Source organism: Juglans microcarpa x Juglans regia, chromosome 8D (assembly GCF_004785595.1).
Source record: "Juglans microcarpa x Juglans regia isolate MS1-56 chromosome 8D, Jm3101_v1.0, whole genome shotgun sequence".
Lineage (NCBI taxonomy): Eukaryota > Viridiplantae > Streptophyta > Magnoliopsida > Fagales > Juglandaceae > Juglans > Juglans microcarpa x Juglans regia.
In genome coordinates this window covers 5,252,642-5,272,348 of record NC_054608.1, presented here as the reverse complement: position 1 = coordinate 5,272,348, position 19,707 = coordinate 5,252,642, and the positions used below count along the sequence as shown (strand labels likewise).

Below are 19,707 nucleotides of genomic sequence, written 5' to 3'. Positions count from 1 at the left end.
AATATGTATTAGAAATATATGTTAAGAATATTGCTTCAAAATATATTTTTGCCCGATAACAAGCTATTTAAAGTGTTTTTTATTTTGATAATTTTTACATTAAAACTTCCCAAAATCCTATATATCCCTAATTTTTTTATTTGTGAATTTCTGCATAATCATGACAAGGAGAAAAGATAAGCACATTTCACATGTTCCTGTCCCTAACAGACAGCTAGTGAAAGTAAATGAGTCTGCTTCTCCAGTTGAGCGGTAATAATCACTTCTTAACCATTAATTAAAAAAAATAAACAATTTTACCAATAATCACATCCTTGATCATTAAGAAACAAAATACCCAAGTTGTAACTTTGTGCGGGCAAAGTAACATTTCTTTATATATATATGTATATATATAATGAGTGTATAAATAGTACTACTCATTATATATGAAATCCCATGACGCATGAAACTTATGAAAAGCTGATATAAAATTTAAAGTAAAGGCTCGTCAAAATACAAACCATTATTAAGTTCTAAAACACAAACATATATAAATTACCAAAAGAGAAATAATTAATAAATGGTGAGAAAAATACAGGTCTCATATTGGTGGATGTATCAGTATGATCAAAGCCCATAAGCAATTTGGTTAATATTGCTAAACCTCTGGTTTAAGGTTTGACCGCTATAACTAGCACGCCTGCTGCAAGCTTCCTTAGCCTCAAATTTATAGGCTAATTATCAGTGGCAACATTGATCCATGCATCAACTTGAATTTTGTTAGAATTCAACTTCTGCTTGGTCTTCTGAGTCGGCTAGGGACGTTTGTCCACTTACGTATGCGCTTGCTGGCTTCCTCAGCCTACAGCAAATCAAAAAACATATTTATGAGTAATTTATATATATGAATAAATATATATGTAACAATATATGATATGATATCTATATTCTAGAGAAAATATGTCTAAACCTACCTGCATCATCCAATCGGTTCGCATTGTTCAGATGGCCAATATCATAGTCTGAACAGCCGTCCCGTCGAAAGACCATCCCACCCCAAATACCCTGTTACCCCCAACTTAATTGCATAAGCATTAATCCAGAAAAGCTTGATTTAAAGAGTTATCATGTACATCATGATAATATATATCATACTTTTTACTTGTTTTATATATCATTACTCATATATATCAACCTAGTTAAAAGTTGGTTAAATGCCAATGCATATTCTAACTTGCATACTTTGATATTGGTTAATGGACAGGATAATGTTCGAAATTGATCAAAAGTAATATCACATCATTAAAGCTTAAACTTTTAGTAGTGCCATCTCTCCTTTTAGTTTTTGTTTGCATGGGAAAGTTAGTTGAATGATTGGGCCAGTCAATCAAAACACACACGCACGCGCACACACACACACACACACACACATATATATATATGTAATAGTAATATTAGAAAGAAAATACAATCCATAATTAGGGCAAGATCACTTGTTAACACTTAAAAAAATGTTTATTTGTAATCAATTATTTGTTATGAAAATCACTATTTTTTGTTTTCTATCAAAATGAGTTCATTCTTATCACAAATAACTATTCATAAATACTCATTTTGTAATATAATTGCTCTTAGATAGGGAAGAAAATCATGATTTGAAAGCTTATAAACGACGTAGGTGGGTGTTCCATCCCAAGTATAATTCCAGACGAAGTTTTGGTGTGTTTTGGACCATTTCGACTGGATTCCAGTATTCCGTTAAAACTAAAGATAGAAGCCACTGCAAGAAAAATGACATTTTTCAGTGCCCAATTTCGTTGCAAAAAGTGCCTAAAATCGCCACATTTAAGTATTTCCTTCAATTTTTAATTCGTAGCATGTTCGTTGGCATTGCCTGTTCACTTATGTGGAAAAGCAACGAAACTCGAAAATCATCGCCAAAAAAATTATTTCCAGCATTTTTCCCTTGTAATAACCCAAAATTTCGCTGTAAATGGACATCCTAGATTCCTTAAATTATCATTGAGAAAACTTAATTCCAGCATATAATTTTTGTCGCAAATGATAAGAAAATCACGGCAAATGATCCGAACCTTTTGAATCGATCATATTTAATTGCCGCAATTGTACTATTACCAACGATTTTATTATCATCGAAAAATACTATTTCTGGCGACTTAATGTCGTTAAGTCGTCGGAAATACTCTTGCAAGAAAAAAAATAATTTTCGACAACACTAAGTCGCCATAAATGGTCTTTGATAAGACAAAAAAATGGCGATACTAAAACATTTTATATAAAAAAATACAAATTCACATTATATTTCAACATGCCTTGCAAGAACACTGCATCCAATTGACATTTAATATATACCAATGAAAGAATTTTATAGAAAATAAAGGGCTAAACAAAACATATATGTAAGCTATAAACATAATCTTAAATTATAAAGGGACAAAACAACCATAATTCTAGCAAACAGGAAAAACCAAAGAACCAACAAAAAAAAAAAGGGGAAGAAAAAAGGTTGTGTACTCACCACTGAGAGAAGCTTTTAGTCTTTCTAATCATGAAATGGTGTGAGATCAATGTTAAAGTGCTGCTTCCCCTTACTTAGAAAAGAGGAAAACATACACGTCAATATTGAGCTTTTGGTGAGTGGAGTGGCATTGTTAAATTAGTCCCAGCTAAAAGATTCTGAAAGATAGACTTATATAAAAAGGAACTCCTAAAGATAAAATGAAAATTGTGTATTAGCCAATTTGACACCCACGACAGATTGCATTATTTAATTTGATTTCACATACAAAACCGATTATGTATGTTTTAGTCATTCAGCAACAAAGATAAAATAAGTTTATGGTTAAATGAAAACAGCTATTTCTAGAATTTCATGAGATGAAACTATCGACCAACGGATAGAGAGAGAGAGAGAGAGAGAGAGAGAGCACGAGAGAGACACTCACCTGCTAGGCGAGACGGCGACAATGATGGAACGGTAGCAACACAACTTGGGAAGGGTGGCGCAATCATGCACAACGTGATAAAACAAAATTATCGAGTTAGGGGAGAAGAAATTGAAGAGCGAAATAAGTTTGAAATGATGACCGGCAAAATTATTCACCGCAAAAAATGGATTTTGTGGTGATTTTCACATTTTGACTAAAAGAAAATCCTGCTATAGTAAAAATTATTTGTTGTGACGATAAAAACCATCACAATGGGTATAAAGTTGCCATAACAAAGTGCACAATGAATTCTCTATCAACATTTCCCAACTTCATGTTGGAGTTTAACGACGAAATGAAGAACGTCACAATTAAGGACTATCTGCAACTACTTAATTATTTTATCGCGAATATAAAATTGCTAGAAATGTGCGATTTTTTTGTAGTGAAAAAATATGATTTCACACTCGGATGGAAATTGGAAAATGGAAGCAACTAGCAGGGAGTGGATGGTAATGGTATATTTAATCGGAGGCTAGCTACGTGCATGCAGGTTGCACTATTAATATAAGAGTCCTTCTACGCAACTTTCCACTATTACTCAACCTCCACACACCAGCTTACGTGTAAATAAAAACTGAAACGGTACGTTTTAAAGGTCCAGAAATTTGCAAATCCAAATTCCCCCTCCAGCTCGTTCTTCTTCCACATTGCAAATCTAAATTTGCCCCCGACCCCCGCATTCTCTCCTGCCCAACTCGTTCTTCTTCTGTACGGCTTCACCCCTCCGCCCTCAGCTGACATCATCATCGCCCATCTTGTACTTACGCTGCCATCTGGGGCCGCCGACAAGGGTAAGAACCCACTAAAGAAAGGATTTTTTTTTCTTCTCTCCATTTCGTTTCCCAGTATCTCTTCATTTCTAGCATGAATCATCTCATGTATTTTTGTGTTTCTTGGATCATCTACAGTTTTGTGTTTGTTGGATCTGTAGTTTTTGTATTTTTTGGTTGCTGATTTTGGGTTTTTTCTCATCCAAGAATGGCATAAACAGTAGCAAGGATTACTCTGCAACAATATTGCTTTTTTTTTTTCACGATGGAGCAGAAAAAAAAACAAATAGCAAAAACAGAGAAGAAAAAAGTAGACATGAATGATGATTCCATTCTTGCATGTTCATGAGCGTTAGTTGGCATAAATAGTAGCAAGGATTAAGTGACTGAACAATTGCATTGGGTCATCACTCAATCTAACAAGTTAGTCAAGGTGAATCTCAGGTTAACAACTTTCTGTTACTCGTCTGAGTTCAACAAGGGATTTTACTTAACAGATCTGATTCCTATTAGACTAGGAAGATGAAGCCTTTAGGCATTTGTGCTAGTGAATCATAGCTTAAATGGAAACTGCCCCCCACCCCCGTTTCCCCCTGGTAATGGATTAAAGACCTACTTGGTGTGAGTAACTGTCAAAAAGAAAACTTCTTGAACTGGGTTTAACGGGGTGAGTTTAATTGATCATGTGAGTTTAGTTTCTAGCTAATTCTTTACCTCTAACTGGTTGTCAATGTTACCAGAAACACAACCTTTGTGAATTTACATAGCTGTTAGTGTTATGTATTAGATGGTCAATATTTATTTTTAGCTAGATTTAAATGCTTGTGCTATATTGTATTATACACGATAAAGAGTTTCTCCAATATTATTCATAGCAAGTTACCACGTGTTTGACACTAGCTATCGTTTGAAGCGTAGGTATTAAAATGATTCCTTAGTTTTAAAGATGATTATTCGAAGGGATTTGTGTGAATTATGAGTTTTTTTTTTCCTTTGTTGGTACAGGTATAAATAATAAAGGTTCAACATGCAAAGGACACTAGAAGTGAAAAGGCCATCTTTATCGCTTCCAGTGCAGAGGATTGATGTTGAAAGCATACTGGATTTCAAAATGCACGTTTAAGCGTGCATTATATGTATTGTGGACATGATGTGCTTCTCCACACATGGTGTTGCTTGAGAAATTTGAATTTCCAGTTGATGAGCGTCACTGGAGCTGCTTTGATAATGTAGCTTGGCATTGGGTTATAGTGTAATCTGTTTTTCTGATATAGTTTTGGAAGTGTAATCTTTTATTGTATCTAAAGGTGGTATTTTGCTATTTTTAGTACATTGAAACTTTATAGATTTGGATCATTGTTTTGTTTTAAAAGAATAAAGGGATGTTCCTATATAAAAAAAAAAAGGAAAAAAAAGGAATAGAGGGATGAGAATTTTCTCAGATTCAAGTAGTAGTGGGAACATTACATACTTGGGTTCTACTCTGTTTTGAACTTGGTCAAGGTCGTTGCACTGGGGTAATTGACAGTGACATTCTATGTTTTTGATTCAAGGGATTTTCCTTCTTCCAATTTTGGTTGTGAAGATGCAGGTGACTAATGATATGCACATATATGCATGCATGGTGGGCAATTACGTACTTGGCTTTTTGCTCTATTTTTATTTTTGTTTTTGTTTTCTTTTTTTGTTTTTGTTATTACACAACAATATGGTCCAGCTTGCATTTCCACATTCGGTTCGAACAATGCATGCTGAGTATTGGCATTTTTTTGAGGGACAATAAGCTAAGAATTACCAACAAACAAAAATAAATGCAACAATTATTTTTTCCCAAACTTTATATTTTCATGTAGTAGATGCATAATTGAATGAACACCAGAAAAGTCATCAGGAGAGAGAAAATCTACCATGTTGCATGAACCAAATGAAGGAAAAAAAATTTATTTTGCATAAAAGGAGCAATGAAAGTTAATATTTACATTTAAAACTAACACTAGTCCGAACCAACTAAAAACTATTACAACATATACGATCCTGTACAGACAACAACAATATACGTGCACTCTTATTCTCTACGATCTACTTTCAAAGTTCATCCTCTTGCTTGTGAAGCTCATTCTCTATATCTATCAGTTTATCCTTTTTTTTAGCTCCATACTCACGCACTAATAAGTCATCCTCCCTCTTTTGAAATGCATTCTCTTTTGTTAAAATCTTTTGATCATGTACTGATTGAAGTATATCCGCCAATATGAAAAATTGATTCAGTTCACTTACAAAGGAGAAAATGATATAAAGAAAAATATAAAGAAATGACAAAAGAGAAAGATCTTGATACAGTTCACTAGAAAAGTAGTAAGAAGCTTAGTCGCTTACCATGGCTATCGAACAAGTTTAGATCCGCCACATCTTGCAGCATGGACTGACGATTGTGCAGATGTTCTATGGCATATGGAGGATAAAGGACTGTTAACTTCAGGATTTTTTTCCCTATAATTCTTCAAAAGAAAAAAGGAAAAAACATATAACAGCAAAGTAAGCCACACTCTAAAGGCTTGTGAGACATTTACTTGACTATTAAAAAGGTGTTATTAGCATACAGTCAAAAATATTTTATCAAAAAAGAAAAAGCCAAGCAATGGCATTATCACCAATTTATTGTCAAAACACCATACACAATCAATAAAGCCATAACAAAAGCTTAAAAATCAAAGGGTTTTACGAGTGGAATAAGAAGAAAGAATAAATGATCTCTAACCTTCTGCAAAACAACATAAAAAGGACCTTGATCTGAAAGGGCCTGTATAAATCAATGGCTACAAAGAATATCCCCTTATTCCTACAGCACAAATAACAACATTTTGTTGGTCAAGCAATATTAAAGGATAAAGTTTCCTTCGTCCATAACACACCCAACAAAGAAAGTTAAATAATAATTTTTGCTTCTACCTAATTAAAGGAAAAAACAAAGCATTTCATGTGAAATGGCCATCGTATTTTTCCTCTAGTTATAAAGCCAGCGTAGCCTATAAAAAATTTAGCAGTTAACATTTAAGTAAAGAGAAATGACGTCTCAAGTAATGTTTGGCCATGCTAATTTCCATTCAATCTCGATGGAATAAACAATTAACATTTAACAGTTAACAGCAGCAGTTGAAGCTCCAAGCTGCTGACACACGTTAAAGGTCCATCCGACATTAAAGGTCTATCTGCCATATACATGTGAGTGAGATTATATCTAGCAACGTAGAGAAGCTTGGGCTACAAGAAGATCTTTTTCTTCTTAAAGGTCAAGGCATACACAACGACGAGATCGTGCGATTGTGAGTGAGGGAACCTGTTACCGATCGAATAGGTCTGCAAATTGAAGCTTTCAGCTGCCTTCCTTTCCTCCTCCTTTGGTTGGATTTCACCGTTCAACCTCATACCTACAGGAAAGGAAAAGAAACCCTAACTCCAGAGATGAAACAGGGGATATGTAGATCCCATCTAATCTAACACAGAATAGAGACATGGACGTGAGAGAGAGAGAGAGAGAGAGAGAGAGAGAGAGCAGTTAGTGGGGTTGCTGAACACACTCGCATTGGAGAGGTTGCTGAATTTTTCTAGGGTACTGGAGATTTTGGGGTTAGGGCGTCGGGGTGAGAAAGAAGGGGTGAGAGAGAACTGTCTGAGGTTTGAGAGGGAGAAGAGGGAGAGTTCAGAGGTCTGAGGGTCGAAGAGGGAGATGCGTTGCGTCAAGTGAGATGTCGGAAGGAGAAGAGGGAAGTGAAGCAGCTCGGGAGGGAAAGTGAAGCAGCTCGGGAGGGATGTTTGATAAACTGTGACGTGGGCAAGAACCGAGTTCGGGCACGTCAGGAGTGTGGTGTGCGGTTAGGAAACTGGAGGTTGAGTAGCTTTTTTCTTAATATAAACATTGACATGTGCCAATGGTCTTATCCCCGAATGGCATTCCGTACCTGGCCGGCCTAGTCCTTTTGGATTATGGGATCCAAGGGTTGTTAATTATTCCTTAAAATTTGCCTTTAAAAAAATAAAAAAAACAAAAGGATCTATAGTTTTTCTAAGTTTCAAAGTGTTTTATTAAATTAGGAATTTCTATTAGGTATTAATTGCAAAAGTACTAAATATGTGTTAGAAAAATATGTTAAAAATATTGCTTCAAAATATATTTTTGCCCTATAGCAAGCTATTTTAAGTATATTTTATTTTGATAATATTTTCATTAAAGGTTCTCAAAATGCTATATATTCCTGATTTTATTACTTGTGAATTTCTACAGAATCATGACAATTAGAAAAGATAAGCACGTTTCACACGTTCCTATCCCTAATAGACAACTAGTGAAACATGAGACTCCTTCTCCATTTGAGCAGTAATAATCACTTCCTTAATCATTGAGAAAAGAATAATAAACAATTTCACTCATAATCACATTCTTGACCATTAAGAAATAAAATACCCCAAGTTGTAATTTTGAGCAGTAATTTTGAGCAAGCCAAGTATCATTTTTCTATATATATATATATATGTATGCATGCATGCATGCATGTATGTATGTATATAGTACTCCATGCATGTCAAATTTATGTACGAATTATATATGAAATCCCATGATGCATGAAACTTATAAAAAACTGATATAAAATTTAAAGGAAAGGCTCGTCAAAATACAAACCATTATTAAGTTCTAAAACACAAACGTTTATAAATTTCCAAAAGAGAAATAATTAACAAATGTTGAGAGAAAAATACAAGTCTCATATTGGTGGATCATGTATCAGTATGATCAAAATCCATAAGCAATATTTAATTTGATTAATATTGCTAAACCTCTGGTTTAAGGTTTGATTGCTTATAACTAGCTAGCACGTAAGCCTGTTGCAGGCTTCCTTAGGCTTCGTTTGGATCCATAACTCATCTCAACTCATCATTACAACTTTTTCAAATTCCAACACAAAATATAATGAACAATTCAACTTTTTCAAATATCAAAACAATAATAATAATAATAAATAATATTCTAATAATATTTTATCAGCTCAACTTAACTCAACTCAACTTATTTCAACATCCAAACGCACTCTTAGCCTCAAATTTGTAAGCTAATTATCGGTGGCAACATCGATCCATGTATCAAATTGATCTGTTAGTGTTCAACTTCCGCTTGGTCTTCTGGGTCGCTAGGGACGTTTGACCACTTACTTATGCGCTTGTTGGCTTCCTCAGCCTACAACAAATCAAGAAACATATTTTTGAGTAATTTATATATATGAATAAATATATATGTAACAATATATGATCATGATATCTATATTGTAGATTAGAAAATATGTCAAAACCTACCTGCATCGTCCAATCGGTTCGCATGGTTAAGATGACCAATATCATAGTCTGAACAGCCGTCCCGCCGAAGACCATCCCACCCCAAATACCCTGTTACCCCCAACTTAATTGCATAAGCATTAATCCAGAAAAGCTTGATTTAAAGAGTTATAATGTACATGATCATCCTGATTATATATATCATACTTTTTACTTCTTTGATATATCATTACTCATATATATCAATATAGCTTAGGTTGTTAAAAGTTGGTCAAATGCCAATGCATATTCTAACGTGCATGCTCAATTTTTTCTCCTTTTAGTAACATCACATGATTAAAGCTTAAACTTTTAGTAGTGCCATCTGATCTCCTTTTAGTTTTTGTTTGCATGTGAAAGGTAGTTGAATGATTGATCCTCGATTGGCTGGCCGCCCAATCAATCAAAACATATATATATATAGAGAGTAAGGCTACTCATCATCTTAACTTTTATTATCCTTCCATCATCATATATTGGTAATATTTGAAAGAAAATACAACCCATTATAATTAAGGCCAAGATCACTTGTTAACAGTAAAAAAAAATACTTATTTGTAATCAGTTATTTGTGACGAAAATCATCATTTTTTTTCCTATCAAAATGAGTTGATTCTTATCACAAATAACTCTTCATAAATACTCATTTTTTAATATAATTACTCTTAGATAGAGAAGAAAAATCATGATTCGGAAGCTTATAAACATATATACCATACCATAACGCCAAAATGGAAGATCCATCCCATTAGAATTCCAACAGGAAGACCAATAATGTAGTAGCATCCAAGATTTATAAATGCGACTGTTGCTTGCCTTCCCGATCCAACAGCCACCCCTGTCATAATGTAGTGAAGAAAATGGTTTCCCTCAATTCTTTTATAAGTGGAAAAAACACCAGCAAATAGGGTAAATATTTCATAAGATGCACTAAAAGATACACCTGCTGGTTGCATGATTAGATGAAACTACTTAATTACCCGATAAGACTGGCTGAATACTGTTGAATAGAATTGTGGCCCCTAAGAGGTACGACATCTTATCAATTTCATGGATGACATCAGTGCTTGATGTGAAGATGTATGCGATCTTGTCGTGGATTATTAGGATTAGCATGCAGAAAAAGAGGCCAATCACAGCTGAATAGGACACAGCCACCATAGTTGCATATTTTGCGCCTTTACCGTTGCCAGCTCCCAATTCGTTGGCCACCCTTACTCTGTACGTGAAAATAGTCATGCAAGATAAAAATAAAGTTTAGCAAACAATTTAACAGTTTTTTCCAAAAAAGTAATGCATGGTGTGCTACCAAATCATGTTCGATGTGTATTAATTAATTAATTAATTGTTACCCCATTGTTTATCTTTATTTTTGGGCAATTTATTTGGGCAAAACACAAAATTATTGCACCAATTTTATAATATGCAACGACACATGCAACTGATATTTATATATTTTATAGGATTCCGCTTCCCTCTTGTAGATCTCTAAAATGGTATCTCCATTTACTAAAATTATATATAATTTACCCTCCACGTGTTTATAAATATTATAATTTTTTAAGTGATCAAAATAATATCAATATCATGTAGTATCATTCAAGATTGATCTCACCATCCATGCATGCATGCATATTGTGAGGGGAGAAATCACCAAGGGCCGGGCCTAGGATAAAGACCCGAGCCCAAGGCCCACGTATAAGACCTAAGAGGGGCCTGGACGGCCCAGAAGGCCCTGACGGAAGGACACGAGTCAGGAGCCTTGACAGAAGGACGGAAGATCGTGCGACTTGGCACCTCTAACGGAGATGCTCCCAACCCTGACACGATAGGGTTGACTGACCGACCGTCAGAGGCATCCCTGTCCCTGTCACTGCTGCCTAGATGGCGTAGGAGGGAAAGAGAGCTCGTCCAGAGCCACGCCACATTTAATGCATTCTAAGGGTCGACGGCATGCCTTCCTGGCGATCTAGCGGAAGGCAGGAGCCTAGCAGGGGAGTGCGATCCCCGTATGGAGCCACATGACTAATCAGCATCATCTCGAGACCGACCCCGACCAAGTATAAATATCCCCCACTCCACCGAGAGAGGGGTTACACACACACACAATTACATTCTTGAACACTTCTCTGCCATCTCATTCTAGCTCTCATTTCTCTCTTCATCTTCTATCTTGAACAGACTTGAGTATCGAAGGTACCACGGCCCCCGAGCTCCTCCATTCTCCTCCTTACAAGGAAGAGCCAGAGTGCTGCTAGCATGAAGTTGTCCAGGCCCGCGAAACATGACATCAACACATAACATATATATTTTTAAAGCTTTTCCAACATAATTAATATGATTGATGATTACAACTCTTTATTAGTGTTGTCCGATTTGGGACTTAAGTTGACTAAAGTCCTCATGAAAGTAGTGTTGTAGTTTAAAGAGCACCATTGTGTCTATCGTGTGAGTTGTGCTTGTCTGAACATATATAATTATTATTATTAATTATTACTTCAGGAAAAGCAAGGGAACATGAAGATTTATATTGTGATGTATGGCATCCCATAGATTCGGATTTATTACAAATTATATAGGATATTAGATCCTCGATCTGTATCTAGCGTGTGCATGCAGTACTAGTTATACTTTAAAAGGAAGAAATTAAGAACCAAAATTATGTGACAGAAAGGGTCAGAAATGGTACCCTGCACCAGCAAAGAAAGCGTTATGGATCATGAGCTCGATCCCATTGATGTTCATGCTGCATAAGATTAGATATATATGTTATAATCTTTAGCCAATTACAGACAAAAAGCACAGGTGGTAGGAGTAATCTCATACCAGACTGACAAGGCACCCACTGCAACTGTAGCATTCTTCAAGTAGCCAGGCATCAACATCAATATTGTATAATACCAGTTCTCCAAGCTGTATTCATCACCAGCGAAAGACCCATTTTTTTATTCTTAGCAAAACTATCTACAACCCAATAAACTAAATGTGTTGATTTTCACAAGAATATGGAATTTAACACTAAAATGAATTCAGAACGCCTTGAGACTTGAGAGATATATGTACGTACCAGAGCATGACTCCGGAAGCAGCAGAGAGTTTGATGAACTCCCAGAGACCCGTAAAGGCTTGTGCAGAGAATCCAGTCCAAGTTTGAGGACATCCACCACACATAGCATACCCACACAACCCTAAAACCAGAACCCACCAAGAGATGTCCAAAGCAACAACAATACCAACAAGTCCAAAATCCCACACACGAAGGAAGAGCCCAGTAAGCAGCAAATTAACCAGTAAAGCAGTAAAAGAAACCCACATAATCACAAAGGTCTTAAGCTGGGACTGCAAGAACCGTTGCACTGGCAACAGAAACGTAAATCCGAGCTGCAGCGGTATGAGCCGCAGAGCCACGACCTCAGAGAGTTTCGCCACTTCTTCGGGCAGTCCAATGAGTCTCATAATCGGAGCAGCGAAAACGTAAATGGGTAGGAACAAAATACCACTGAGGAAGAGCACAATCCATGACCTTTGCAAGTATATTCCCAACATGTGGTACTTCTTCGCCCCAAAGGCTTGCCCACACAGAGTCTCCAAGGCGCTCGCCATCCCTAACTAAATTTCAAACTCTCAGAATAAATGCATTCTAGACATACAGAGAGACAAACAGGATATAGAGCACAGAGTTGAATTACCAGGAAACCAAAATTGAAGCCGACGAGGACATTGATGGATATGGAAATGGCAGCGAGTTCAACGTTGCCGAGGTGGCCACCAAAGGCTATAGAAATGACATTCATGGAGAAACTTACGACGCGGCTGAAGATTGCGGGACCGACAATGTACCATAGCTTTTTTGATTCAATCCAGAACCTTGATGATGATGTAGTGTCATTCACTTCTGGATTAAGATCTTCATGCTCCCCGTTGACACCGTTTTCCATCGATTTAGGAGACTGGTTTTCGCCCACTTGGCTAGAGGATTAACAGTAGTTTAGTGAAAGAGAAGCGTCAATGATCTGCCATAGCTTTTGGGCTAAATAGGAAATATTTTTATGTAAGTCATGTTGTGATTTTCGCCGGAAGAAAAACTAAATTAAGCGACTGGAAAAATCTGTGTCATGTTCCTCGTATTTTTTTTTCCCACTTACAGTACAACACTAAGATATCTGAAGTAATCTTTTGATCAGCAGAGACCAGTAGTCTTACCTTCAAAGCTACAATTATCATATGCCACGTCGGCTACTAATTCTTTTTCTAATGCAAGGATCAGGAACCAAGCATCAGCATGATGTATTCATTTTGTGAATGCTATATACATTTCACTGGTATGATTAATTTAGATGAACGTAAAAGATTTTAACACTTTTAATAGTTGCATGTGTTAAAAAAGTTTAATAAATATGGTAAAATTCGCTTTATATGTAATGTATATATATTTTCTAGTTAAAATTCTTAAAAAAAATTAAAGAATTGTTAGTAGAAAATAAATAATAATCCTCTTATAACTCTTTTACAACTAACTAATTTGAATATATATATATATATATATATATATATATATATATATATATATTAATTTGGTTTTACAGGTGAGGAAGGAAGTTTGGACGGATAATTTTTATTTAGTTCCACTATATGGTCCATATCTATGTAAGAGGCCACACTAGATATTCATACCAAATTCGTCAAGCATCAAGTTTTTAAACTTTTTTCTCCAAATTAAATTTTATCATTTATTATAATTATTATTATTATTATGAACAATATATTCTTCACATCAATTTGCAAGTAAAATAACTATATATTACAAATGAGTATTGCTATTCATTATGTCAACTTCTATCATCTTCCCATCATCTTATGATGTGACATTAGGTGATTGTAAATTATTTATTACATTTCACTTGTAAATCTATCATCTAATGTCACATCATAAAATGATGAGAGGATGATGGGAGTTGGGATAATGAATAGATTTATTCATTACCAATAAGGGGTCTAGATGGTTACTATAAAGCTATACTGGCCGGAAGTTGAGGGAGTGCAAAAAATAAAAAGTATTTATGACGGGTTATTTATGATGAAAATAATTATTTACAACGATAATTGACCATTTTAATAAAAAATAGTATTTTTATAGAAAATAATTAATTCCAAATAAGCGTTTTTTTAAAAAAAATTTTATTGTGCCAATTGTTGATGGTGGCTCATGCTCACTAATTTGTGATGGGTTCCACACTAACGGAAAATGGAAGATGACGGTGGAACCAGAGTACTGGTATTGGACTATTAGAGGCTGCTGGTCCGTGGTTGCACCAATATATGATATTGACATGCATGAGAATTAAAAAAATATATGAATTAACGTATATTTATGAATTATGAAATCCACTGAAATCATGATGATCAGACTTGTCAAACTTGCAAAAAGCTGATACGTACGTATGAACTTTGAAGAAAAGGCTAATAAAAATACACCTATCATACAAGCTGGCAGCTTAAAATTACATGCATATATGCATGATGCATGCACATCAACTCACAAACGCCAGTAGAAATTAAACAGTGATGAATTAATATATATATATATATATATATATATATATATATATATGTCTCATATTGGGGGACCCCTGTGGTCAGTGGCAAATGCATCGATTCATCGATCCATGCATAAGTTATGCATGAGCATAACCGGTCAATGTACGTTGTCAATCAAGTCGAACCTCTGGTAATTTAGAGCTTGACCACTTACGTACTAACTCGCTTGCTGCATGCATGGCTTCTTGATCAGCCAGCTTACAAATCCAGGTATATACAAATGAGACCGATCTATATATATACCGAATAAAATTGGAAACTATATCTTGAGATTAGCATATGTATACATGACTCTAAGATGCCAAACCTGTTTCGATGTTACAGTGGCGAATATTAAAGTCTGAATGGCAGTCCCACACGTAGAATATTTTAATTAAATGGTATAAAGTGTAAAGTCATGCATGAGTGCTTAAATTCAGAACTTTATTTTGATACCTGCATGTAAAATCATCATTTGTCCAAAAAGTTTAAATTATTGAAAAAATGCCTTAAATTTAATTATTTGTATTATATTTCAAACACGGACCTATTACACGAACTTGCATATATATATATATATATATATATATATATATATATCTTAGTTATTTAGCATTTCACAAAGCTTGATCATGATCTACATGGAAATACAACACCGATCGAGATAGTTCTAGTGTTGATTACTCATATATAGGTCATCACAAATTAACAAGAAAAAGTGTTTCAATACAAGAGATTGGGTTTTTTTAGACCAAAAATTGTCTGAAAAAACTCAAATTTCATCCCAAAATGATTTTGGAGACAAAAAAATTTTTGTCTCTATTTTGTGTCGAAAAGACCGTCTCAAAAGATTTTTGGAGACTTTTTGTCTTAAAAAAAAATCATTTTTAGGAATGAAATTTGGCGAAACTAGTCGAAACTGTTCGAATAAGACTTTTTTTTTACGAACCTATTTCGTCTCAAAACATTGTTCAAATGAAATATTTCTTAGTTCGAACCAACCTGTCCATTCGAATCGAACTATTAACCATATTTGATCATGTTCGAACGAATGAAGTGTTGGAACAAATTTTATGCGATCGAACCAATAAATTTTTCAAATGACTTTTGTTCGAACATAAATTTTGTCCATTCGAACATACATTTTATTTTTGAAAATTCTATCTGTTCGAACGAGTTTTGAATATTAATGTTGTTCGAAGAAATATTTTATTGTTCAAACAGACGTACGAACTGTATTTCTCGGTTGTTGTTCGAATGGGATAGTTTTTGTTCAAATATGTCTGTTTTTATTCTATTGGATTTATAAATGGTAATTTACCATACAAACTAGTTATTAACCGTTCGAACAGTATTGATCATACAGAACAAAATTAATTAAAAATATCATATTAATATTACACAAATTATAATTCAAACATCAATTGTTCAAATGTTTTGGAACATCATAATATAAAAGCAATTAAAGAAAAAATAAATTTTTAATATTGTGGTGGTGACATAGAGTTTTGGGACATGATGATTTACTGGAACTGTTTAAATATTTTTTGGTTATTCAACTGCAGTTTCTCTTCTAATCTTGCCTCTAAATCCGCTGCTTGATCTAATCGGGTCAACAACTCTTTTTCCTTAGATCTCAATCGTTTTATCTCAAGTGTTGTTTTCTCTAATTTTTTAGTCTTGTCGTCATTCGTTCTGGCTCGATAAGAGGATGATGATGTTGATAATGGTTTACGCAACATCCTAAGCCCCTCAAATATCCAGAACGTGATCCAAGAATTTGAGAAAAGATTTGAACATCATTGAAGATGATTCGTCAAATGGCTCTGTAACAATTTCTTTAAGAGATATCATATTGTCCTACAAAAATAAAAATATTAAAGTTAGTATAAGTAACAAAAAGATTATTAGACAATGGAATTAAAGAAATTTAAACTTACATAATTTGCCTCTGCTTCGAGACTGGTCCAAACGTCATCATCACGATTCACTAAATTAGAAAGTTGCTTTTGCGGCCAACTTTATTTTCGGTGGCAAAGATCACGTAGGAAATAGTCATTTTTTGCCATACTGACATCCCACTTTCGTCGCCTCAACATAGTGCTAGAATAACAAACTTATTCCAGCGGAAAGTACTTCATAATAATTATGTACAAATATATTCTATTACGGCGAGAATTGTGTTTCAACAACGAAAATATATTTCCACAAAAACATAACAGTCCTGTTTTGCTTATTGCGGCTATATATGTTGCCACAATAACTTTCAGCTTTAATGTTTTGAATCCTTTCCCTCGATGTATATTCCCTCTCCTCTGCCTCTTAATCTCCTACGAAATACATTGACTCCCACGAAGGCAAAATTTGCTTAACTCTCATGCCCTAGCTTGTCCGATCCGCCACTGTTCACCGCCAACAACTCACCACAGCCATCCCTCTTCTCCATAAATCCTTCCATTCAAAAACTTCTCCCAAAATGATTTTTCCAGAACTCAACGTGGATATTCTTTCCCCCACTCGAGCCCACTTATCAGATGGTTTAATCGAACCACCTGGGTTTTAATGCTATTCTTGGCCACCTAGTTGTTGAGTCTCGCTTGTGATGCCGAGGTGGAGGGCACTAAGCAGAACCTTTGAAATTATCATTCAATGGTGTGGCCATGTCTGATGGTTCTGGGGCAAATCCAAGGAATGGCACATCCTGTTATGTGAGATTTTGTCCCCTATTTAATTTCCAATTTCGTGTTAAACTTCACATTTTTTTTAATGATATATTTGCTACTTTTATGTTAGAATAGTGTTTCCCTGGAATCCAAATTTGATGCGAAATTTTCAATGACTGTCCCCATATCCCCATATCTCCCATCTCGGTCAGAATATTATTGGAATCAATTAATTACCATTTTTTTTTTATCATTTTCCCCACAACATTCACATCATCATTGTAACCTTTTCATGCAATATTTTCTTATATGTGGTTTGAGATATGCTTTGATTCGTGATTAAGTTTGTTGTGTACAACTAACCCACATCTTTCACTGTCGTATTTAGTTGACTTTGTATCTTCTGGTTATAATAGAAGCATTGTCCCGATAGTGACAAGTTGACAAGTGATTACCCTTTAATGCATTTGTAAGAGACTAAGAGTACTTCTGAAATTTGTTACCTGACGACAAGTATTCCTTATTCCAGGTATGACTCCAACAATTTCCTTGTGTTTCTCATATTTTTAACTCTTATATATATATATATATATATTTAGAGATTTAACTAGGACTGATGTGTATATAGAATACGATTATTTCCTGTCATCATTCCAACGAGCAGGCCACAACCACTCTGATTTTAAAAGTTCCAAGGTCACTCATAAAGAATCAGAAGGTGAAATTAATGTCATAGGAAGCTGCTTTCATTCCTTTAGAGATAGTACACGACAATATATTCTGATTTCACCCCTTTAGGATTAATTATTTCTTGCTTCTGCTTTGGATTTGCTAAACTTGTTGGTAGACATGGTTCAGTTTTAATGTCAATTGTTGATATTGCAAGCTTGTTTTGGAACCCTACTAAATTGAGGACGACTCTAGAAACCCCTACTTCATATATATACTTATTTGTTCGTGCTGGAAAATACCATGTTTGATAACATGTTACTTTTAAGAAACTGGGTGCATTGGTTCTGTCGGTTAATATCTGGTGCTTTATTTGTTATGCGAACTATTGTGTTTCAATGTTTTGGTCAAATGGATGATATTGAACATCTTCCCATTGTGTAGTTCTAGGTGTTGGCGTTTGACTTAATCCCTATAGAATTGACTAATATTTCTTTGAGCACACTCTTTGTTACACATGCACCCAACTCATACTTAAGCATATGAATCTGCACTGACGGTTGAAGATAGATACATTCAATAAATATTATGTTGGTACCTCAACCTTCTTGTACTCTGGGAATTTAGCTGCAATGATATTATGCTAGGTTGGGATTTGTCTGGAAATTTTCTCAGATAACAAATTTGCCCAAGCTCGGTTGTTTTCTTTGAGTTTACTATTTAGTTGAATGAATTTGTTAAATGTGGCCTTTCCCCTACTTACTTTAATTGCTATTTTAAGTCTAATTTTGTTTGTACCCATTAACCAAAGTATGTGAAAATTATAAATTAATGTGGGGGTTGCATATTTAAATTTAAATTGATCAGGCGAGCCAATATAAGCTCCAATCTGTTTATATCAACCTGAAAGCTGTCAGTTTTTAGAATTTAACTTTTTACACTTCTTTTTCCAATGACGTCTATGTTACAACTGACTAGCATTGATCAACGTATATTGGAATTTTCCTTATAACTACAGTTTGTAGATCACAGCTTGACTAGTTTATTGCATTTTAATTGGCCTATTAGAGCATATTCAACACAGTTAGGAAATTAATATGCAAGCTTGGTAATTTGCTATCCTACATGAGACTTCCTGAACCAATTAACATTTTGTACATTAATGCTGCTGAGGTAGGGATTTATGCTTAGCAGGTTTTTAATTTCCTACTTATAAAATACTATTTGGCCACTCAGAATAATCATGTTTTAAAAAACTCCATAGATTATTATAACATTGCCTCTTAGTTATGCAACTTCTTTGGTACCTATATGGATTTACCTCAAGACATAATCTGAACCTCAACTTCAGCACAAACTGCCATTCCTCAAATTTTTGAGGTTACAATCTTCTCAATGCTCACTTGATACTAGTAGATAAGCTTAGATACTCCACATACTATAGTGACCCCCCTTTTCGAACTTTTAAAGTTTTTCACTTGCACATGTTCCCAATTCCAACTCTCTCTCTCTCTCTCTCTCTCTCTCTCTCTCTCTCTCTCTCTCTCTCTCTCTATATATATATATATATATATATATATATATCTCTTTGTGTGTACATTGCACAGTCGTTAATGGTTCATCATGTTTTCTATAAATACATCCTCAGGTTCATTATAAGTTTTGTTAAAT

General features: G+C 34.7%; 1 protein-coding gene across 2 annotated transcripts; it reads right to left on the bottom strand.

Annotated features, from left to right (window-relative positions):
- Positions 1–375: 375 nt before the first annotated feature.
- On the bottom strand, positions 376–13,345 carry LOC121243466 (protein DETOXIFICATION 27-like). Of its 2 annotated transcripts, XR_005936144.1 has the most exons (9): positions 12,817–13,343; positions 12,195–12,736; positions 11,954–12,040; positions 11,817–11,873; positions 10,108–10,346; positions 9,847–9,965; positions 9,110–9,199; positions 8,855–8,993; positions 8,482–8,661 (listed from the first exon to the last, which is right to left on the bottom strand). XR_005936144.1 is itself a non-coding variant. In XM_041141582.1 (8 exons), the coding sequence occupies exons 1-8, from the start codon at positions 13,063–13,065 to the stop codon at positions 770–772; spliced, it is 1,458 nt and encodes a 485-aa protein (XP_040997516.1). In that variant the 5' UTR covers positions 13,066–13,345; the 3' UTR covers positions 376–769. The 2 variants fall into 2 exon arrangements, 1 of the variants encoding a protein (XP_040997516.1); XM_041141582.1 differs by lacking the exons at positions 8,482–8,661; positions 8,855–8,993 and adding an exon at positions 376–844 and having other exon boundaries at positions 12,817–13,345.
- Positions 13,346–19,707: the final 6,362 nt, after the last annotated feature.